This window comes from Talpa europaea (genome assembly GCF_964194135.1).
Source record: "Talpa europaea genome assembly, chromosome: 13".
NCBI classification, from domain to species: Eukaryota; Metazoa; Chordata; class Mammalia; order Eulipotyphla; family Talpidae; genus Talpa; species Talpa europaea.
In genome coordinates, this window is record NC_140080.1 from 14,595,405 (window position 1) to 14,620,480 (window position 25,076).

At 37.4% G+C, this 25,076-nt stretch overlaps 1 protein-coding gene across 5 annotated transcripts in view; it reads left to right on the forward strand.

Annotated features, from left to right (window-relative positions):
- Positions 1–24,847, forward strand: part of COMMD10 (COMM domain containing 10) — a gene marked incomplete at both ends in the record, with an annotated part of 122,712 nt that extends 97,865 nt beyond the window's left edge. For all 5 annotated transcript variants that reach the window (XM_084252744.1, XM_084252741.1, XM_084252742.1 and 2 more), the window contains 2 exons: positions 24,046–24,105; positions 24,809–24,847. In XM_084252744.1, coding sequence (XP_084108870.1) covers positions 24,046–24,105; positions 24,809–24,847 — 99 coding nt within the window. The remainder of the gene's footprint in view (positions 1–24,045; positions 24,106–24,808) is intronic.
- Between the last annotated feature and the right edge of the window lie 229 nt (positions 24,848–25,076).

Here is a 25,076-nt window from a genome sequence, read left to right on the forward strand (position 1 = left end):
ATTTCTGCAATTATGCTTTCATCTAGTTCTGCTTTAACCTTGTACTGTGTTGATTTTGGGACTTCTGTATCTACCTTCCACTTTCCTTTCCTTGTTTTTTCTCATTTTGCAGTAGATTCTGGAGAATTTCTTGTCTTGATTGTCTGGCTCAGTAAATAATTTGATCTTTAAATTTTCAGCCCATTTTTTAAGACTTTATTTTATTGTTATTTTATCAATCATGATTTTAATTGTTAGAACTTACTTTAAATAACCTGTTCTCTTTTGATGTTGCTGATGTGCCATCTTTTTGTCTGTTCCAGAAAGTTAGTTTTATTTAAATTTTTCTTCCAGTTTTTTTTTTAATTCTCCCTGAATGTTATTTTTGAAGTTTAAATTTGATGACTTTTTTTGCTTAATTTTCTTCGACTGTCTGGTGATTCTTGGTTGGCTGGCAGTATATGTGTAGTACAAAGCATAACTGAACGGGTTTGTGTGGTTGGAGAGTATTCCTTAATACAAATGAAAATCCATCTGTATTTACTTCATGGGGTAATAAGATTCTTACTACAGATGCCTTCATCCAGTGACTGCAGGGCAAAAAATGAGCAGGGTGGTCTTGTAGGAATTTGTAATCAGGGTTTGGGACTCCCTTCCCATATATTTCCTGCTACCATGTTCTGTTCCTCTAATCCTAAGGACCACTTTAGGACTCTCCACAGTCAGAAATCACATTTGAAAAACTATGCTCCTGTTTTGCTAGGTATTGACCTTGAGCTTTGTGTTTCTCTGTGCCTATGCAGTAACTTTGCTATTGCTTGTTTTAGCTTCAGTCTCTGGTTTGATTGTTTCCCTTTCAATTGCTCATATATCCTCTGGTTTTTAGTTTATAGAACATCCTCAAATGTTCTGACCTGCCTTGGTATTCTTTCTCGTTTCCTATGCTATTACGTTTTTTTTTTTTTTAACTTTTATAGATATATAATAAATACAAAATGCATTGTATGAAATTTAATAAGAGAGAGGTAAATATGTCCTCACCATCATGATCTATTTTCTTTTAAGCTAAATGTAAAAGTACAAATTTCAAAGTTAAGAGAAACTAGAAAGATGATGAAAGATGGATTTCATGGAGGCTTATCAACATATTTTAAAGAAGGAAATTGTGCTGAATGTTTATAGTGCTTAATGAGTTTATAAAAGCCATTTATTTAGCATTAACCTTCTTCATCATGAGCTCATTTTGTTACTAAAAAAAAACAAATGGAAACTACTGACTTTGGAGAAATTTCTTGTTAGTTATCCTGTTTAAGAAGAACTTGCTTAAATTGTATTTTTATTTCATGCTAACAGTGACTCTTTTAAAATTGTTATTAGCGTATCCTTTTAATTGAAGTAACACTAGGATTCTCTCCATCAGGTATTTCCTCCATAGGGTAACCCACCACCAGTCACCCATAGTTCACCACCATAGTCCATTGTGCTCCCGTCACTCTTTGTTCTAACCCCTCCTGCCCTGCCTTTTCTGGATGTTTCAGTTCTATAATCAACTTTCAATGGTTACTTATTTTTTTTAAAGATTTATTTATTTTTATACAAGAACTGGGGTACAGGCCAGTGGTGCGGGAGGGTGAGAGAATTCACCAGAGACAGAGCAGGGAGCAGAAAAGCATATCTGCTGAAATACACTGCTGAGGGGAGCAGTGGGCAAGACAGGAGAGGTCTGCCGCGCCGTGTGGGTATCCCTCTGGTAGGCCGGGAATCGAACCCGCCCTGCATAGGCTGTGGACAGCGCTGCGCTCAACCTGCTGAGCCACTGGGGAGGCCCCAATGGTTACTTTTTAAATTAGTCTTCCGCTGGCTTTGGCTTTGGTTTCTCTATATTCCACTTATTAGTAACACCATCTGGTATTCATCTTCTGAATTATTTCACTTATTGTTGTCCCTTCTAACCCCATCTGTATTGCTGCAAATGGCTTGCGTTTATCTTTTTTGATTGCTGAGTAATAACAAATAGATCATTTTGATTCTTAGTATTGACCTATTTTATTAAGTAGACATTGTTTTCAAAAGTCGCATGACATGTCAGCATTTTGATTGGTAAATTTTAGTTTAATTTTAAAAGAAGGAAATTATTAGGTACCATAGTGGGAATTATAAAAGAATTTTACTGTCTTGTTCTAGGAAAGAGGCAGTGAAAGGAGAAAATCAGATATATTGATAATCATGCAAAGCAATAGCTAATCTAGACAAGTGAATTGTGTATTAAAATGGACCAGTTGAATTGTTTATAGCCTCATTTTAAATAATTACATTTTTGAAATGGGAATGCAATTTACAATTAAACCCAAGGCTCGAATTTGTCATATTTTTCCTAATTGTATTTTGAAACAAAAATTCTAATATGTGTTTAAAAGGAAATGAGGAAAGACTTTAGTGGGCATAGTTCTGGGTTAATAGTGTATTTTATATTTTTTCATTAAACTTCTCAAAATAGGGAGACATGAAACAGTATGTCTCCTGTGAAAGTTAGAAATTATTAGTAAGTCAGTAAGAGTGCATTTGTATATGATTGCCTCATGGAGATTTACAAAATAGGATTTCATTTTTGTCTTTTACTTTTTTCCTAGCAAAACCAGTTCCTACTTAAAGACAGCAGTAGCCCATGGAAATTTGTTGCTTATCTTTGAAAAGTGCACCTGGATCCAAAACTGATTAAAAACACACTTAGCAAGAAAACTACCATAATGAATTACATTTCTCTGTAATACCTAATTTGCCAATATGACTAGTTTTGATTAAAAAGAAGTTGATTATAATGTTCAAAAGTGTTTATTGAACAGAAAAGCGGGATGCAATCAGAAATCAGAAGTGAACCCGTGGAGATACTGAATCTGAAATCTTGATGTGAAGATTCCTGTTTCCTTTTGAGATTTTACGAGTGTTGCTAGGGTTATACTGCAAGTGTTTCCAATATTTCTTGTTGGGGAGGTAGAGTAAGGCTTCTTGCTTTTATTTTCTAGCAAGTTTAGAGTGATGGTAATGTGTATTTTTATTATAAGTAAAACTATTTGTCAAATTGATCAGTACAGTCCGCACCTGAGTACTACTGGAAATATGTTATCATGATTAGAAGTTTTCTTTTCAGGGTATTTATCTGACAGCATTCTGTCAGCTAGAAAATTATTGTTGACCAAAACACTCGACTTTTGCCTCTTCCTTCTCCTGCATGACATCATGTTGTTCATCTCTTTTGCCTTTCTTAGAATGTATTTTTTCAAGCTAGCAGCTTGATCTGTCACAGTTTGCAAAATGTCTTGAGCACCTTGAGAAACAGGTGCCATCTAAACACGAAATTTCTTTTAGTTTGAGACATTTAATTTGCCTTGGCATTTAGGACAACATTGACCACTTTAAAGAAGGCTATACTGTGACCTATAATACTTACCATGATTAGGTTTCTGTCTCCAAAATCTCAGATACTATGTTCAGAGTACCTGGTATTTCATTTTGTTTTCTCATGTTCATAAAATATTAGTGAAAATATTTCTCAAATTAATATTGTGACTTCATCTCTGAATTGTTTACCATTGAAAATGAACTTGATAAACTCATTAAATAAATTTTGGTAGTTACATATTTGATAGTTAAATATTTGGTAGTTACATATTTTGCATTAATGTCTTCAAGACACATTAGATCTAAAAATAATTATGGTTTGAATATGAAGCAGTGTCACATGGGAAAGGAAGCCATCTCTCCATGTGCTCTCTGCCTAGAGCATAACACTCTTATCTATCTATCTATCTATCTATCTATCTATCTATCTATCTATCTATCTATCAAGATTTATTTATGCATACAAGACCTAGGGCACAGGCCAGAGATGCGGTGGGTGAGAGGATCCAGAACAGGCAGATTGACTGAAATACACTGCTGAGGGGAGCAGCAGCGGGCGAGTCAGGAGAGGTCTGCCTTGACATGTGGGTTTCTCCCTTGCTGGCTGGGGATCGAAATCATGCTGCAGAGGCCGTAGGTTGCTTCATAATGCAGTGCTTAACCCGTTACACCACCAGGGAAGCCAACACTCTTATTTTAAACATTACATTTGAGAGAGTTTTGTTCTCTCTAAGTGTTTTCCATGTGACTTTATTATCCATTTGATTTGAACAACAACAAAAAATTCTATTCAAGTTAGCAAACATTCATTAAACATTTTTTGTATATTCAAGGCCCTGGGATAGTACACATGGGGTATAAGAAGCAGTGATGAGGAGGCGCAGGATGGTGATGATGATGATGACTGAAAATAGTTACAATATTGGTTTCTTATTGATTACCAGACTGGGCCACTCACCTAACTTTATACTTCTTAATTCCCTCATAGCTTCATTGGGTAGGCACTATTATAACCCCATGTTATAAGTGAGGAAAATAAGAATTTTTGGTAATTCTGTAATTTGCTCAACTAGTTGCTTGTGAAGACTGTCCTAAAACACAAGCAGTGTGAGCCCAGTGATCACACACTTATCCATTGTGCTAACCTGAGATGAAGATGAGATTCAACCCTAAAGCCGCTTCTGTCCTACAGGAAAATTGGTGATATATTCAGGGGAGAAATGGAGTAGAAGATAGAATGTGTTAGGTACTGCTCTCCTGGCTCAGTTGTGGAGGACACTGGATCTCAGGAGAGATGCATTCCTTCTGGGAGATGGAGGACACTCTCGTTCAAGAGAGGTTCAGCTCTTCCTTGAAAGCAGGATTTTGCCATCTGAAAGTTAGGACACGTTCTCACTGAAGGGGGCAGTAGAATAAAGATGTTGTCTTGGGAAAATACAGACGTGTTGAAGGATGGGAATTGGCAAATTTGTATAGCATCCTTGGACAGGGGTTAGGGGGAAGGTAGTGGGCCTTGAATTGTGGGAGGATTGAAATGGCAACTTAGGAAACTTGAACTTTTACCAGTAGTGAAGAATCGTTGAAGGTGTCTTAAACTCCAGAAAAAAAGTGTTTGGTCAGAGTTGCATGGACTGAAGGTGGAAGAAAAAACTGACCCAGAACTTTATAAATCTTGGCCAGGAAGCATATTTAGGAATTTTATAAAATATGTAGACTATATCTTACTCTGAAACGGAATGAAAATCAGGGTTGCTAAAGTTAATTGAAACATGGAAAAGAAAGTCTGTGCTTACACAGATTCTTGACTATAATGTGTATGTTTTTATTTGAGTTGGAAACTTTACATTTTTTGAAGCTATGATTAAATCATAGATCCATATAATAGATTATTTTAAAATTGAATTATTAATTTTTTTTTACTGTAGGACAGAATTTCAATGAAAAGGTATCCAAATAAATTGTAATGTATTACATCTAAACTTAGAAGACATGGTCTATAGCTGAACTAATATGTCTGAGTTGATATAAGAGGAATAAACTCACCTTCTATAGAACTACTGTTATTGCATTCTTCAGTTTAAAATTCTTTCCACATCAGCCAATATTTAAAATGTAACATTAAAGAGAGTTCACGTACAGCAAAATTTCCATTTTACTACTTTGTAAATGGTTTCAGATGACTACCTTAGTCAGAGTACTGAAATAGCATTCAGAATGTAGTATTTCTAGAGAAAAGATGTCTTATCTCGCCTATCAAGGGAAAGCTGATATTTCTGGAGAATTTGTGGGCTACCCACCAAATCTGTGATTTCCTGACCGAATTTGTGAACCAAATTATACACTATGGTCATTATGCAATGATTTCTGCTTATGACGTTCATGGTTTCATTTTTTCATTTCCCCTTTTTCAGTGTAATTTGTTAGTAATTTCTCTTTTTAAATTGCATCTAGAGCCTTTTATTGCCTTAATTTTAAAAATTATGCTGAAATATTTTCCCCACCTCTTTGACTCTATTTCTCTCCTCCTTCCCACTTAACCTCGAGAACCTCACTTAGGTTATCAGTGTCCTATAGTTTATAATTATTTAGCTTTGCCAAAATCACCTTGATTTCTTATTTTACTCATATATGTGAAATGGTTCAATATTTGTCTTTGTCTTTCTGACTTACCTTCCTGCACTTAATTACTTAAAACTGAAAAATAGTTCATCATGTGAATATACCACTTCTTTGTCCAATCCTGTCATTGGACACTTAGGTTGCTTCCAAATCCTACCAGTTGTAATAATGTTGCAGTGAATACTGTAGGGTGTATTATTTTTTAGTTGATGGTTTCATATACTTTGGCTAGATACTCAAAAGTGGGATCCCTAATCATGTGGTAACTTTAGTGTTAGTTTTCTGAGGTAGGTTCTGCTTTCTAAAATAGCTATATCAGTTTATATTCCCAACAATATTTAGGGGCTCCTCTTTCTTACCATCCTCTCCAGCACTTATTATTAGAGATCTTTTGAATATGTGCCCCTTTTTGTAGGTATGAGATGCTATCTCATTGTACTTTGGACTTGTATCAACCATATGAAAATTGATGATGAGTGTTTTTCCATATTTTTGTTGGCCTTCTGTGTATCCTCTTTGGTAAATTGTCTTTTCAAATCTGCTGCCCATTTTTTTTTTTAAAGATTTATTTATTTATTTATACAAGCACTGGGTACAGTCAGAAGCGCGGGAGGGTGAGAGAATTCACCAGAGAGAGAGCAGGGAACAGAACAGGCAGACTGACGAAATACACTGCTGAGGGGAGCAGCAGGCAGCAGGAGAGGTCTGCACGCCATGTGGGACCCTCCCCGGTGGTGGCCGGGGATCGAACCAGCACTGCAGAGGCTGCCGGCAGCTTTGTAACCCAGCTCTCAACCGCTGGGCCACCGGGGAGACCCTGCTGCCCATTTTTTTTTAAACTGAGTTGCTTTTGTCCTTCTTATTGGATGAATTATTGATATAACTTGGATATTAACCTGTTGTTAGTTGTGTGATGTGTGACTGTCTTCTCTAATTCAGTAGGATTGTTACGGAGCAACCCCGATATAAAACGGGTTGCCTGGCTGTGGGTCCTCACCCGCACGCTTAAAAGGGACTTATTACTACTCCACTACAGGCACACAAAAGGTTAATAAAAGATTTATTTACAAGGGAAAGGGAATTAAGGAAATGTACAACTCAGGGAGAAAATAGGGAAATAAAGTCTTTAATGCGTCCTACCCCATCCGCCAACCTGGAAACCCAAAGGCACTCTCAGAGCTGGCCACGTTCTGCGAGCTGGCGGGGAGCCAAAATGGGGGATCCCCTCCAAAGCCCACGTGTCTGGTTTTACCAAAGCTGGCTGCTTAACCCCACCCTCAGGTTCCAGCCACCTTCCCTTTGGTGGAGAAGAGATTTGGAGTTCCCAGTGTCTTTTGGCTTTGGTCTGGAGTAGGGGTGGAGTCCACAAAGCCTGTATGGAATTAGCTTTAGGACATCCTTTTCCCCCTAACAGGATGTCTCTTGTGATCTACTTTTCCTGTGTAAACGCTTTTAAATTTGAGGTGGTCCTATTTTTTTTTTTCTTTTATTCCTTTGTCATGGATGTCAAGTTTCCAGATTGTTTACCCTGGATTTCATGAAATGTGATGCCAGTGTTTTCCAGTATGTATTGTATTTTGTGGGTCTTATGCCTAAGTCTTGAGTCCATTTTGAATTTGTTTTTGTGCATGTGATTAGCTTTATTTTTTTTTTTTAATAAATGTCTATCCAGTTTTTCCTGAACTATTTGTTAGATTCTCCTTTATTGTGTTTTCCTGGCTTCTTTGTCATAAATGAGGTATTGAGATATGTGTGTGTGTGTGTGTGTATATATATATATATATATATATATATATATATATATATATATATATGGTTTCATATATAAATAATATAATGTAAATTAGGTAACATGAGGCCTCCATTTTTCTTTTTTTCCTTTTTTCTCAGCTTTGCTTGAGCTTTCCAGGGTACTTTTGGTTCTGTATAGATTTTACTATTTTTTTTTTATTTGGTTGCTTAAAAAATACGGAATTTTAATGGAGATCGCATTAAGTGGTCATTCTCTCCTTACATAAACATGGAGTATCTTCCCATCTCTTTATGTCTTCTATATCCTGTAATAGTATCTTGCAGTTTTCATCATGTAAATCTTCATCTCCTTAGAATAATTCCTTGTTTATTCTTTTTGATTCAGTTGTATATGGCATTATTTTCTAAATTTCTTTTTCTTTTCTTCTTCTTTTTTAAAGATTTATTTATTTATTTATACAAGAACCAGGGTACAGGCCACATGTGCGGGAGGGTGAGAGGATTCATCAGAGACAGAGTGGGGAACAGAACAGGCAGACTGATGAATACACTGCTGAGGGGAGCAGCGGGCGCAACAGGAGAGGTCTGCTGCGCCATGTGGGACCCTTGCTGGCAGGCCGGGATCGAACCGGCACTGCAGAGGCTGTGGACAGCTTCACAGCACTGCGCTCAACTGCCTGCACCACCAGGGGAGGCCCTAAATTTCTTTTTCTTCTCACTAATTTTTTGTATATAAAAAGACAGCACACTTTCATTTGTTCATTTTGTAACCAGTCATTTTACTTTATTCATTTATTGTTTCTGCTAGCCTTTTGGTAGCATTTCTAGGCCTTTCTCTATACAATATCATCTGAGAAAAATGATAGTTTCACTTCTTTTCGAATCCAGATTCCTCCTATTTCCTCTTGTTGTCTGATCGCTCTAGCTAAAAATTCTAATACTACATAAAACAAATGTGGAGACAGTGGGCATCCTTAGCATGTTCCTGATCTCTCAAGGAAAACTTTCAGTTTTTCACCACTAAATAAAATATTAATTATGAGTTTGCGGTATATGGTCTATATTATGTTGAAGTAAGTTCCTTCTTTTCCCATCTCATTAAGACTTTTTGTCATAATGGGTGCTGTATTGTAAATGCTTTCTCTGCTTCTATTGATATTTTGGTTTTTGTCCTTTCTTTTCTTGATGTAATGCATAACATTTGTTGCTTTGTATGTGTTAAACCATTCTTGCCTCTCTGGAATAAATCCCATTTGGTCACAGTGTATAATCTTTGTAATTTGTTGAATTCAACATTTTGTTGAGAATTTTTGCATCAGTATTCATCAGAGATATCAGTCAGTATGAATTTTACACTTTACTTCACAGGTTTTATTGACCTTTGGATTTTAGTCAGTAAATAAAAAAATCTTAGTTCAAGTTAGAAAAAGTAAGATTAATCTGAGCCATTATTTTTGCCTAGTTTCTTTTTTATGTTATTTTTAATGTTTTTAATATAATTATATATTCTTAATTTTAGGATTTTTCCTTATTTATAAAAATACTGCTTAAATACCATACTGATTCTTTTCAGATATTTTAGCCTCTTCTTAATCACCTCCCCACCCCCAACCCCCAGCTTTTCCATAACCATAGGTATGTACTCAGGAATCATTTTTGTCAATTGTTTTGGTTTTCAGTTTGTAAACATCTTGGTTTGTGTACATACAGGGTATTAAAGATGGCGGTTGGCCCCACCACTTGTGATCTGTGTTTTGCCACTCTAGTTCTGTATCCTTTGTTGCAGGTAATAGAATAGGTAGAAGGTGGGATAGTTTATGAATAGTCTCCATCCCACTTCTGCATATTCAGATTCTGTCTCCAAAGACTTGATCTAATTTCACCTCTATTACAAGATATGAAATAAAGGTAACAGTGGTATTAATTGCCATTCATTATTATTTTCTTAACTTCTTTTCAGCTTTTTAACCTAACACCAATAATTGGGTAACTGAAAAAAAAAAAAAGATTCTTCTCATCTTGATATGGTTAAGAATTATTAAATTATATTTTTATTAAAATTACATTTTTAGTTTTTTTCTTAATTGTCTTTACTTTGTATTTTTATTTCCAACAAGTCTTTATCCTTCTACTACAGGGAAGGTGATGGGATCAGTGGTGGTAGCTTTCGGTGGTTTTCTTCGTTTATTTTTTTAAAGGCATAATGTTAATCTGAGTTATATCTGAGTTTTGGGTTACATGAATATCAGTTCGTGTAACCGGTAGTTTTAGTATTTTAAATATTTCATCATTAAAAAGAAAAAAAGTAGATTGCAATGAGTTTATGGAAAGCTTTGACTTCTAGGCAAAAAAGGCAGAACTTTAACCATTGGTAATGGGGGAGATATTGACTATTTTTAGTAGAAGAGCAACCTAATCAAAGGTAGTATTGAAAAAAAATTGAATTCAGGGGCCTCCCCGGTGGCACAGCGGTTGAGCGCTGGGTTGCGAAGCTGCCCGCAGCCTCTGCGGCGCCGGTTCGATCCCCGGCTGCTCCCCGGCCACCGGAGGAGGGTCCCACATGGCGCGCAGACCTCTCCTGCCGCCCGCTGCTCCCCTCAGCAATGTACTTTGGTCCTTCTGCCTGCTCTGCTCCCCACTCTGGCTCTGGTGAATTCTCTCACCCTCCCGCACTTCTGACTGTACCCAGTGCTTGTATAAATAAATAAATAAATAAATAAATAAATAAATAAATAAATAAATAAATAAATCTTAAAAAAAAAGATAAAGAAAAAAATTGAATTCAGTGTCTATTTAGAATGATCTGGAATGATCAATGAACTGAAGAAATGGAATTTATGCAAGTTCAGCATTTTCATTTTTGAGAAACAAACCTTTCTGCCTGGGAGTGGGCTGGGGAATGCCAAGGTAAGGGAAAAAAGATGCTAAGCATTTTTTAAGCATGCCCAAATGAAAGATTGGTGTGACCACTACTGCTTTATTAAGTATTTTGTATATCTCAAGTACTCTTACTGCATAAATAGAAGCACCCTCCATGACCAGACCGAAAGCATGACTGGTAATAGGTTGTTACCCCAAGTGCCCATGTGGAAGGTGATCTTTGAAGAGGGGTGACAGTAAGTTCTGTCGCCAGTAATACTGCTTTCAAATGGCCCATTTAGGAGGAGGCTGTGTCTTTTTTTGAGAGAGTTCTCATTTGCAACTTAGTCCTGGCTGTTTCTGTAGGTTCCTGCTCACTTTTAGTTAAGACATTTCTTCTTAAACATCTAAACCCATTCTTTGACCCCACCTTAAATAACTTTGCTCCACTCAGACATTTTATATTTGTGTAAAATCAATGACTTTTCTAACTCCATGACTTAAATGAGTAATTTTTTTCACAGCTCTTTGGGTAAATCCCACCATCCTTATCAATTTTGTATTTGTGAACTCAGATCTGACATGAAAATAAAGATTACTTGTAATCACTTTGGGGTTAAACAGTTTTAACCTTATCTCATATTGTATTCCATTCTCTGTGGAATAATCTGTGTCTTAATTCCCTATTCCATTAATCTGTGCTTTTGAAGAAGCCCTATATGCCCTATATGTGACCTGTAATGAGAAAGTGATGTTTGCTAGATATTCTCACCATTCTGTCATGTTTTTTCCCCAGCCAGGATAGAAAATGCCTTTGAAAACCTTGTTTGTTTCCAGCGTTTCTTTTCTATAAAAGAATTCTATAAAGCAATTTAAAATTCAAAGTTATTATTGAGAACTTAATAGGATATTTAAAGGTTTGTTTTATTAACTTGGCCTAGGTCACAAAACTCTTTAATATTAATGACTAGACTAGCCTCTCTAATAATCAGCAGATACAAATTGTTAAACCAAATTGTGTTAGCTTAATTATGAGTCATTTCAGTCAAAGACCAGATATAATGAGCAAAAAGCTAAGCAGTCTAGTTTTTTAATGTTTCTTTTGACGTCAAACTTTTGACTTCCTGTATCTGTTTTTTTTTTAAGATTTATTTATTTTTGTATATAAGAGCTGGGATGTAGGCCAAAGGTGTGGGGTGCGGGGGCCGGTGAGAGGATTCACCAGAGACAGAGTGGAGAGCAGAACTGGCAGATCTACTGAAATACACTGCTGAGGGGAGCAGCGGGCAACACAGGAGAGGTCTGCTGCGCCATGTGGGTCAGTTCCCTGGCTGGGATCAAACTCCTACTGCAGTGGCTGCGGATACTTAATCCCTTGTGCCACAGGGGAGGCCTGACTTCTTGTATTTTTATGTAGATAAACTGGAGTTTAAAAAATTGATGCTCAGACTATTTTTTATGGACTTCACGTGAATGTACATGTCTCATTAATAATAAAAGCATTTACTATTTATAAATTTCAGAGGAGGCAAAATTTACTTTTTAAAAAAATATCAGTTTTATTTTATTTTTTATTTATTTATTTTTTTTTTACAACACAGACACATTCCCTGAACTCATGGAAATGACATACTAGTGGAGAAAAGACAATAAGCCAATAAATGAACAAACGAATGAAACAATTTCATGTGACAATAAATGCTAGAAAGAAAGCAGAATAAGGTGATTTTTAATGATGGGAGAGTCATTTTGGATAATGTGATCAGGTGAGATTTTTCTAAAGTAATGTCATTTTTTTTTTCTTTTTTTAAAGATTTATTTATTTATGCATACAAGAACAGGGGTCTAGGCCAGAGGTACAGGGCGTGAGCGGATTCACCAGAGACAGAGTGGGGAGCAGAACAGGCGGATCCACTGAAATATACTGCTGAGGGAAGCAGCGGGCTAGACAGGAGAGATGTGCTGTGCCGTGTGGGTCAGCTCCCTGGCCAGGGATTGAACTTGTGCTGCAGTGGCTGTGGATAGCTTCACAGTGTTGACAGTTAAAATGACATTTGTTTTTCTCTTAAAGAGTTTACATAAAATGAGACATGAGGCTGTATTAGTTTGAAAATTTGTATAATTATGAGCTGCTAAGTGAGGTATTTTGTTTATTTTAAAGTATAATTTAATAGTCTCTGTGAGTGTCCCAGCCTTGCCTCTGAAACAGCAGTGCATCAGATGAACAGGGCCAGAAATCTTAACCTTGAGATGACTGCACTATATTCAGTACAACTGATTTTACTTCCGCTTACATGTAAATAGGAGATAATTTTTAAGTGACGATAGTGAATATAATGTGGAATGTGGGTGTTTAGTCCGTTCCTTTTTATAAATACAGCTAATACTTTGAGTAAAAGTTTGGCAAACTTTTCTGCAGAGGACCAAGTAATGAATATTTTAAGCTTGAAGCTATATATACTTCTGCACTTAAAACACAAAGCGTGATTGTGCTCCAATAAACCTTTGTTTACAGAAACTGCCAGCAAGCCAGATTTGGCCTGTGGACTATAGTTTACCAACCCTTGGTCTGCATTTACTCACTTCCTCACTTTATAGTCACCCTTCTCAGCTCAGTCTGGCTTCTCCCCAACAATCTCCCAAAAATATTTTTGCCAGTGTCAGTAACTTTCTCCTTGTCATTGAATCTAAAATAGAAACTTAACCAAATCCTTGCCTCAGTTGGTTCTTGGGAGCTTTTAACACTTTAAACACTTTCTTTAAAAGTATCTTTCCTTAGGGCCCATGATAGCAGAGTTTTTATCCTGTCTCAAGGTTTTCCTCAGGTTTTTTTAAATTATTTATTTTTTACATCATTGTTCATTTGCTACCCCCTCCCAGGTTTAGTCCCCATAGAATTTTGATAAAAGTGTGGTAGACCCTATAGCAAGAGGAGGTGCACTGCATCACCCTCAGTTTTTGTTTTTGCAAAGTCCCACTGTTTTCATAGCCCATACCTTAAATATTGGTGCAAACAAGGAATCTGTTTTTGATTTTTTCCTACATAGCTTCCTCGGGCTCTACTCTGTATGCCTGAGAGCTGAACTCCTCCACCTGTACTAGCCGGTCTTTTGAACCTTTTCCACTTCAGTGTCCAAAGGAACTTAACAATCATGTCTTGAACTGAAATTGTAGTTCACACTTTCCAGTCTCTCCCCAAGACTTTTTGTCTCCACCACATCCTTTGTCAGTGCATTTCCCTACCCATCTTTCAGTTGCCCAAGTCAGATACCAGTGCCTCATCCTTGAGTCTTTTTTTTTAAAGATGTATTTATTTGTGCATACAAGAGCTGGGGTACAGGCCAGAGGTACAGGGGCTGAGAGGATTCACCAGAGACAGAGTGGGGAACAGAACAGGCAGACTGACTGAAATACACTGCTGAGGGGAGCAGTGGGCGAGACAGGAGAGGTCTGCTGTGCCATGTGGGTTGCTCCCTGGTGAGGTATTGAACTCGTTGCTTCACAGTGCTGTGCTTAACCCCTTTCACCATCAGGGAGGCCCTCCTCCTTAATTCTTTTTTTTTTTTTCTTTCAAAGATTTATTTATTTATTTATTTATACAAGCACTGGGTACAGTCAGAAGCACGGGAGGGTGAAACAATTCACCAGAGCCAGAGCGGGGAGCAGAGCAGGCAGAAGGACCGAAGTACACTGCTGAGGGGAGCAGCGGGCGGCAGGAGAGGTCTGCGCGCCATGTGAGACCTTCCTCCGGTGGCCGGGGAGCAGCCGGGGATCGAACCTGCGCTGCAGAAGCTGCGGGCAGCTTTGCAACCCAGCGCTCAACTGCTGCGCCACCGGGGAGGCCCCTCCTTAATTCTTAACTCATCCTCTCTCTCGCTTCAATTTCTCCATAGAGAATCACTGAATGTTGTGGATTTACCTTTTGAATAGTTTTTAAATCCATGTGATTGTTTTAAATTTAAAAGAATTAAAATACTTTTTATTTTAACTGCTTTTACTCTGGTTCAGCATGCAGGTCAACAGTTGATTTTCAGGTGTCCCTCATATGATAGTTAGTGGCCTTCATCAAATAAAGCAAATGCTGAGCTTGTCTTTTTTATTTTGCTTTCCATTAGCTGATAAATGTAAATCGTAACTAATTTTTTTATATTCATTTAGGTGCACATATTAGTCTTTCCAGAAGATTGACCTGGCAGCACAGGATGAAAAAAAAAAAATTAGATCAACCAATGTTTTTAAGTACCTTTTTTCTTAATTACATTAGGGTATTTAATTTAGGATACAAAATACTTAGTGCTTCTTGAAAACACATGCGCATCATCCAAATTTCTGTCTATGACTACAATAAAGTGAATTTATGAACAAAGGAGAAGCCCAAAATTGGGCATTGAGCTCAGAGTCTTTAAAATTAAATAAGGGAATATAATATGATTTCAAATTGGTGCCTGCAATTTACCTAGAATCTCTCAGCTAGGACACACATTTCAAGAAGTTAAGTAGTACAGCCATTTTAAATTTGTAATGATAATTTAGCAGTAATTAGATGAGTACTTATAATTAGAATGAAGTAAAAGTTCCACAAAAAGTACCACCTGTAATACTTATTACAGGAAAAAATCTTTTTTTTTTTTACTGTCAGTGCTTTTCTTCACAATTTTTCACATTTAAGGAGCTTCGTGTAATCATATTCAAAACCTCTTGCTGATTACATTCAGCAACCATAGCTAAATATTTCAGTACCAAAGCTGAAAATCATGATGACATATCGGCATGCACATAATAAGTTACAGTTAAAGGCTACTATGGGAGATGCAGCCGATTGGCTCCAAGTTTGTGATCTGCTCATGCATAGCACATTTATCTTTTTTTTTTTTTTAAAGATTTATTTACTTATTTATACAAGCACTGGGTACAGTCAGAAGCGGGGGAGGGTGAGAGAATTCACCAGAGCCAGAGCGGGGAACAGAATAGGCAGACCGAAGAAATACACTGCTGAGGGGAGCAGCGGGCGGCAGGAGAGGTCTGCGTGCCATGTGGGACCCTCGCCGGCGACTGGGGATTGAACCATTGAACCAGTGCTGCAAAGACTGCTGGCACCTTTGCAGCCCAGCACTCAACCTCTGCACCACCAGGGGAGGCCTGCACTTTCTATCTTTAAAGGGACAGAAAATAGGGTGATGATATGGCTGCCAAGCCTGTAGTTTCTTCTACATAAAAGCAAAGTAATGTTTTGCCCAGCTGAAAGGGACATATACAGATAACAGGTTAAATTTCCTAATAGCTGAATTAGACACCTCTGAGTAAACATTTACTAACAGTTTTTAAAATTATTTCATTTTATATAGTTCTTACATCATTTTTCATTTTTGCACAATGTATGCATTTTCATTTTGGTGATATTCCCCATACAATTCCCTCCCCCCTATTTTGACCTTAATCCCTCCTCTCTTCCTCCCACCCCCCAGTGTGTCTCTGGTTTATAGTTGCTTGTTGAACTATTTCATGTACACGTTTACACAATTTTTATATTAACTCAAAGTTTCTAGCCCAAAAAGCTTTGTTGTTATGTTGACAGCCAAAACTATTACATTTTCAGCTAAGCATGTATAAAACCTCAAATCTTCTGAATTTAACTAATTGAGACAGGGGCCTTTAAATATGGGAAGCCACTTTTCAAATTAAAGAATCAATATTTATAGTTTCATTATTGTACTGTTATGTAACCTGATGTATTTACTAAATAAACAGGAATTCTGAGACCTACACGATGATGGTCATCTATCGTGATTGGACATTAGCCATCATTTATGCAAAATCTGCTTATTCTGATACTCCCTATATATACTGTCCCCCCACACACACCCCCACACACCCCCACACCACACACAGACACAGAAGAAAGCACATTTAGCAACCACTTCTTTTTAAGCTGGATTTAAATTTAAGCTGAAAAAACATATATTAAGGGAGTGTTTATTAAGGGAGTAAGTGCTATCCTCAGGTACTGTGCCAGGCTATTGGACTACAGTAAAGGAAAATGAAGCATAGTTTCCAGTCTGTGGTACAAAGGCAGGTGTTTCCATCCAGTGTTGGAGGGAAAGGCAAACTTGAAATAGACATCGGGTGCTAGACTATTTGGAACTGAAGACAAAAGGCTAGCCCAATGCAGTGGCTGGTATATGGGCACAGGTATACATATGCGGTGCTCACAGAGCACTGCTGGATGATCACTGGGCACAGCAGAACTCAACCTGCAGGGCGTTATGCAAAGCGCTCTGGCACCGCTGCCAGGCCAGTGAGAGGCTGCTGGATGCTAAGGCTGCAGGAGACATCCTGGTGAGGCTTTGGAAGTCTTGAATGCCACGCTAACAAGCTTGAAATTTGGTCTTGCCATTTGTACACTGCTTATATCCTTAAATAGACAAGCATTTTGTCAAACTGTACTTTTCCAAGAGTGAAGCAAGGGAGGGGATCATTTGCTCTAGTTAACTCTGGGAGAACATCTTTTGTGGTGTGCACCCCATACGTAGCATGACAGTTGTCCTTTTCGTAGTGTTTATCAAGCTTTGCCCAGGGTTTTCAGGGGCCCACTTCCCTCCTCCGCACACCCCATGAGGCCTTGGGGCCTGCTGCACTGGGCAGTACTATAATGAAGAGCCTGGAAAATCACAGGGCTTGAGCAATCAACGAAAAAAATCAACTTTATTTACGTGAAAGTGATGATTTCTTTTACTCTGTTTTTTGTATGATGTATTATATTCGTTGAGTTATCTTATTTTTGTTGGTTTGGATTAGAATTTTAAACATGGCAATGTGTGCCTCCCCTGGTGGCACAGTGGTTGAGCACTGGGCTGCGAAGCTGCTCCCTGGCTCTTCAGTGCCAGTTCGATCACCGGCCACTGGTGAGGGTCCCACATGGCATGACAGACCTCTCCTGCCACACCTGCTGCTCCCCTCAGTAGTGTATTTTGTTGGTCTGCCTGTTCTGTTCCCTACTCTGGCTCTGGTGAATTCTCTCCCCTTCCTGCGCTTCTGACTGTACCCAGTGCTTGTGTACATAAATCTTAAAAAAAAAAAATCCTTTATTTAAACAAAAAATAAATATGGCAATGGTACTATGTTAACTTTTTTGAAAATTTCTCCTTGGCTTTTTCAGAAATGTAACCAAAACAAAAAAGTTTGCTTATATTTTTTTCTGAAAGCTTTTGAGAATTTGAGGACTTTAACCTCACATTAACACTATTTCTTGAGATACTTTTGCACTTCATCAGCCATATTTATCAACATATGTACCCTAAGTACAGCTTTTATGTATTTCTGTGTAGAATGAAGAACAAAAGGGAAGTTATTATACAAGTTCATGGGGAATTTTTTTCCCTATGAGTTAGCATGATTTACGGGTAAGAAGGCCTGTTTTTTCTTCAGTTACCCCAAGAATGCAGTGGAAAGAATGACTGGTCTCACCACTGTCTACTTTGTTAGTTCATCTTGGTGGGGCAGGTTTCCTCATCTATATTTTTATAAGAGAATTGAACTAGGTAAGCTCTTTCTTCTGACATTGTAGTTCCTTATCTTAGCTCACAGTTTAATTAGCTTATATAGGTGTGCTTTTCAGTCTCCTAGAATTCAGCAGCACAGAACTGAATATAACCATGGGACATCCCATAGTGTGGCAGCCTCACAGAGAAGTGGAGACTTGTTTTCTCCCTCTATCTGGAATGCTTTTGCCTGCACCTTCTGAAACTGGCTCCCTTGGAATCAGAGCTGGTGGGAGCAACCTCTTTGGTTGTCAGGCTGACCCCATGATCTGACAGGTGGGCAGAGGACCCTCTCCGATACATTCTTCATATGGTTGCCCCTTAGGTGGGAGGCCAGCCTACCTCCTTAGAGAAGGCTCTTTCTGTGGTTGAGAGTAGAATCTTTCCATAGCTTGTTTGTCTTTGTGTCTATGCATTTTAAATGTTTATTGTAGGAATGAATATTATGGGTAACAGAAATGGCTAATGCTTGTTTGTATGAGTAGAGTTTCATGATCTTTCCAGTCTATGGTGGAAGCTTAAATTATATTCCCTAGTTCTTTTTAAAAAACAATAATGGTAAAGATTGTCAACAAACTGGAATATATTTATATATATAAATATATATTATTTATATATTTATATTATGTTATTTACATATTTATTTATATTATTTATATATTTATTTATATATTTATATATATACTGGAATATATTTATAATTACACATAACTGTCTACAGTTATAGAGAATATAATCCAATGATTTTTGTTTTAGAAACCCATTAAGTAAAACTTGAAATATAATTATAATTTTATCACTGTCCTTCATTTCTGTAATTGAAAGAAAACTTCCTCTTTAAGTAACTAGCAATTATTTTAAGATTCAACTAGGACAAGAGGTTGTTTTACTGGAATCCTCCATTCTTGACTTCTTAGGTGAAAAGATATCATTTCTAATTCTGATGTTCAACTTGAGTTTCAAAGTTAAGCACTATAAATTTAGTTTAATTCTAATTTAACTTATATCTATATTATTTAGATATTTCTGCTTATATAATTTGTGAAGAAGCTAATGCATTTCTCATGGAAAATTTATGTATTCCTAATTCCTTATTACTGGGAAAGCAAAGGACATTTTTACTGTCAGCTTTCATCAAGTTAGACCTCTCTGAAGACCTTACTGAATTCTGCTTCTATGGGAATTTGGCTAATGGATACGTGCAACATAATGTAGGTACTTGTAGATAGGATTATAAATGAAAAACAAAACAGAATGGGCAAATAAATAGATTTTTTTCTTTTTAAAGAAATTGGCAGATTGTTAATCTTTGCACTTTCATTTTCTTTTAGCAATGTTTTCAGACAGGAGGAAGAAATTCTAATTTGGTATAAAGTACATGAGACCACCTTAGACATTATAAGTAATGAATTTTCTGAATAGGTTCTTGGTTGTAATCTTATATGTACAAAGAGTTATAAAGAGTAAATCTAGTAAATCTTCTAGCCTGTGTGTGTTCAGTTAACAATATTAGTGACTTTAATGGGTTTTACAGGAAAATGGAAGATTGAAGGCATATTTAAAAATAAGCCAACCAGTTTTATTGCCTGTATACTAACTTATGAAATTTTTTTGATTCATCTAATAAATGCCCACCATACATTTCCACATGTCATGCAGAAAGCTTTTGTGGATCTTCATTTATAGAACACCTGCCTACCCTAGAAGCTGGAGTTTCTTAAGGTCCAGCCACAGGCTACCCTCCCCTCTCACACTGCATTCTTATCCTAGGAAATCTCATTTACTTTTATGGTTTTAAATTGCAATTTATCTGTCATTCCCCAACATTTATCTTTTACTTGAGTCTCGTTTCTGGCTCTCTAGACTTATTTCGTTTATTTTTCAGGGAACTCTTAGACCTATCAAGCTAATTGTGTAGAAACTGCAACTTTGATTCTCCCATTCTTCAGATCTGCCCCTCTACCATCTCTGGAGTCATTTCCATCCAGCCAGTTTCACCTGCCAGAGACCTGTGATTCTTGACTCCATCTATTCCTTACCCCCTCCCACCGCCAGCTCAAATTTGTTACCAAATGCTATCTCTGCCACCTTGAGACCATGTCTCAAGTTTTTCACTTTTCTTTATCACTGTTGCCATCACATAAAATCAAGTCATTATCTTTTGTCTGGACTGGTTTTGTCTCCTAACCAGTGTCTCCACATCTAAGCCTCCGTGACTTAGAAAAGCCAAGGTGAAATGCTACGCATGTATACATAATTATCTTGGTGCACTTAGCTATTAAAGTAGTTTTTTTTTTTGTTTTTTTGTTTTACCAGATGTAGTAAATATTTCTCTTGAGTTTTCCCGGATAATAACAGTACCCATTGATACTCCTGTTAAGCAACAAAAAGCCCTCATAGAATAATTTGTATAAACTTACTATCATTATATTCCTTTGGAAGATTACATAGATTCTCTTCTACAATTATCAATGTCTTTAAGAATATTTAAAATCTTTTCACTTAAAAGATGATTTGCATGGTATGAAAATATCCTTTGTATCTCATTACTAGAAGACTGGAATGTAACTTTTTCCCAAACATTTGTAAAATGATAAGATACAGCACTATTTAAAGATACGTGTGTATACAGACACACACACACACACACACAATACACATATCTATCAGAAGGTTATACTTATTTGGTTTCACCAAGTGATTAGAGTTAGGCAGTTCAATTTTATTTATTTATTTTTATAAAGATTTATTTATTTATTTATTTATTTATTTATTTATTTATTTATTTATTTATTTATTTATACAAGCACTGGGTACAGTCAGAAGCGCGGGAGGGTGAGAGAATTCACCAGAATCAAAGGGGGAGAGCAGAGCAGGCAGACTGACGAAGTACACTGCTGAGGGGAGCAGCAGGCGGCAGGAGAGGTCTGCGCGCCATGTGGGACCCTCACCCGGTGGCCAGGGGTCGAACCGGGGCTGCAGAGGCTGTGGGCAGCTTCACAACCCAGTGCTCAACCCCTGGGCCACCAGGGAGGCCCAGTAGTTCAATTTTAAAATAGTTTAGGTTTATGATTGACAAGATGAAAATGCATTTTGGTATCTTGCTATTGTAGTTTCATGCTCCTTAGATATTTCCCCTCCTGTTTGGTTATGACATGATAAGCTACATTTTATTATCCAGACTGTCTTTCTAGCTCTCAGGAGGAAAAAATAGGACCAAGTAGTCAAGTCTCATTACCTAATGACAGGGATAGAAAGCACATGGGTAACTAAATCTGTTGTCAAATACAGTCTATAAAACTACTTTAGTCAGAAATTTTTACCTCTACCTCCAGAAAACCTGTTAGAACTGCTAAGAGTGAAATAGTGGGTAGGAATTTCATTTCATTTTCTCCTCCTTTTCTCTTAGCAAAGATTCTAAACCATGAGTTGAGTCAAAAGACAGGAGTTGTATAGAGATTTGTAGAACTGAATAATTCAAAAAGAAGTACCCCTGGAATACTAATTGAACTCTTACTTAATTTAGTGTTTTTCTTATATCCTATTGGGTATGGACAAACATTGATTTGTATCCAGACCTTAAATGAAGAAAAACTATTTGAAAGCATGTTTCCTTAATAGGCCTACCCTTCCATACATTCTGAAGAGTGAGCAGTCAAGTTAGACAATTGATTCTAGTTTGCTAAGCAAATTTGTGACTTTCTAGTTATTCACAAAGAAAGCTAGAAATGTATTTTCCTCCTAGAAATGTCAGGGTCCCAGGAAAGATTTTGAACAGGCCCGCTCCTAATATGTGTGGGACGTGAAAGCATGTGTGAAAAAAGGGAACCGTGGACCATATGTCTAAATTTGAAATTACGAGTAAAACTATCAGACTGTTCAATGAAAATGTGATCTGTATTCCTTTCTTGTTACGATACATGGACTCAGAACGTGACAAAGTGGGCATATGGTCGCTGCCCAGTCCCCCTTTGCTTTCAGTCCTACACGTGTAAGTTCCATCCTTATCTCCCTAAAAGCAGCTGCCTTTGATCACCCCTAGGAAAATACAGATTTGCAAGTTCTGCGGATACACATGTACTCGAAACACTTCCAAACTACTCCCCTATTCTCAGGGTCTCCTTACAGTCACTTTGAATTGAATAGAAAATTATAGTGATGATAGCTCCCTGTGATTATGCCAGACATAGGTATGGGTGCCTTGCTAATTTCATCTGAGGTATCAGCATTTTTCTTTCTTGGAGCTAAGTATGTCAGTAGAGCATGATACTAAATTTATATAATGTGAAATTATAGTGTGTATAAATACATGTCTATATATACATGCATACACATCATCTTAGCTGTTGTTATTTTAAGACATTTGCTTTCACAGTCACGCTTTTCCCTTTCCTCTGTGGAACACTTTAGGAAACTCTACCTTAAAGGAAAGCAAGCAGCATTCAGGAAACAAGAATCTTGTTTAGCTGCTGCCTCCAGGGGTGCAGCACGTTGGTGGTTTACGTACCGATTGAGTCTTTAGTCCCTACTAACTTTTGGTGTGGTAGGGGAGTAATGAACGTGCCTTGCTTTTCCCTAGGGTAAACCAAGGCCTATCATTGCCATTTAACTGCTGGGTGGAAATGTAGCATTGCTGGAGGATGCTGGGCAACCTGTGGAAGTTCAGTGATATTGCCAGTTAGCCAACTAATTTTTCTTATAGTTTGAAAAACTAGTTTTGTCTCATTCCTGAAGGATAAGGATTTAAAGTAGCTATTCTTTTTTCATTTATTCTAAAACCAAAATACTTTACAAAAATCAGTATGCAGGGGGCCTCCCCGGTGGTGCAGCGGTTGAGCGCTGGGTTGTGAAGCTGCCCACAGCCTCTACAGCGCCGGTTCGATCCCCGGCTGCTCCCGGCCACCAGAGGAGGGTCCCACATGGCGCGCAGACCTCTCCTGCTGCCCGCTGCTCCCCTCAGCAATGTACTTCGCTCCTTCTGCCTGCTCTGCTCCCCGCTCTGGCTCTGGTGAATTCTCTCACCCTCCCACGCTTCTGACTGTACCCAGTGCTTGTATGTATGTATGTATCAATCAATCAATCAATAAATAAATCTTTAAAAAAAAATCAGTATGCAAACAGTGAACTAGAAGAGAAAGAAATCAGGACAATAATCCCATTTACAATCTCATCAAAAAGAATTGAATACCTTGGAGTAAACTTAACAAAGAAGTGTTTCCTCAGTTTACAAATTCAACCAAAAGCAGGTTGAGTTGTGTTAATGTTGCCACCATACATACATACATATGCAATATTAATTAGCATCCATAAAGGTTCTCCATTGCAAGTGAGGTAAAAGGAAGGCAGGTGTCTAAGTCCCAGCCTTGAAGCTGTTGTGTTAATTGTTAACTTTTGCTGAGTCTGTACATTCAAAAAGGTAACCATCTCAGCATGTTAAGATCATAACTGTTAGATTAATGCTCTGAGGCAGCAGCTGTGCTGATGTGAGGCATTAATGGCTGGATGAGTTCAATCAGATATCCCGCCTCCAGTGTCTTTCTTTGTGTAATGGTATTTACTAAATTTCAAGTGGACTGCTGAGAAAGATGAAATATAATCTCATGTATTATCTCTGTCTTGAAAAAAAAATAGATAATGAAATTATTCTTGCTGGCATATATTTTATTAACCTTTGTGGAAACAACTTAAAAAACAGATGTCCCTGTAGAGTTGAAACCTTTTGGTAATGTGGAGTGCTATTAGGTACGTTTATGAGTTCTCGGAACAGCAGAGTTGAGTAGGTAAGTATTTTTGTAAAAACCATACAGAATAATATGGCATATTTTGCGATTAACTGGATAGAAAGAAATGCAGAATAAATTGTTTACAACCGATTTCTCTTTGTCTGTCTTCCTTACAGAGCCTGGAGAAAGTTCTTGTGGAATTCAATCATAAGGAATTGTTTGATTTCTATAACAAGGTCTGTATTTTTAAAATTATTTCTGATTTTTAAAAAATGTTTCCATTCATATTTTTAAATGCCCTATAATGGAGCTAATAAGTTCTTTACGTTTCCCTTATAAACACCTCTGTTTGACAGTAGGAAACATGGCTGAGATGCAGAGAATCTGACAAGCTAAATCAGCGAGAAACTGGAAATGGTTTTCACTGAAACAATAGGATTGTTACTATAATGTGAAGCTTGAAGTAATGAACTTTGTAGTTCCTGGCCACAGAGGCACTTTAGCTATGAGTAATGTTAAATATTTTAATTTCTGAGCCCAAGAGAGAAGGTGGATGCCAGTCTTGAAAGATTTATCTTTGAGCATAATTTGTTTCTTTCCAAATACTGATTTCATCATCTTGGAAAATATATTACCTCCCATTCCCTATAAAGTCTTATGTACTGATCATTTAAACTGAAACAGCTGGGTGTATTTAAGAAGTATTATTTAGAAATCCTCCTTTACAAATTTGAAAACTTAGATTGCAAGCATGGAGTCTAATATCTTCACATAAAAGGAAAACTTTTCTAAGTGGTACTTTTATTGCTGTGTGAATGGATTTAAAATGCACAGTTATCAGTGCCATTCCTCTCCTTCTAGCAGCATCTTTCTAAACAGTGCTTCTTCTGAAGCTCTCTCCCTTCACCAACATCCTCTCTCATTTTTCTTTGTAAACAGCTGGAGACTATCCAGGCACAGCTGGATTCCCTCACATGATGCTCTGGAAGACCCCGTCTCTATCACACTCCTGCCACCTCGTTATTTTTCCTTGAAGATAGACTTCCAGGTTGTGTTTGCTGAAGGATTCAGTGGTTGTCTTCTTGTAAATTATGTGGATTATTGCTTCTTAGACAAATAGCAGCCAAGAGAGATAATTGTTCTGAGTCCTGAAGTTCCAATACACATTCCCCAGTTCTGCAAGCCAGCAGGAAGCCAGTACTGTCCT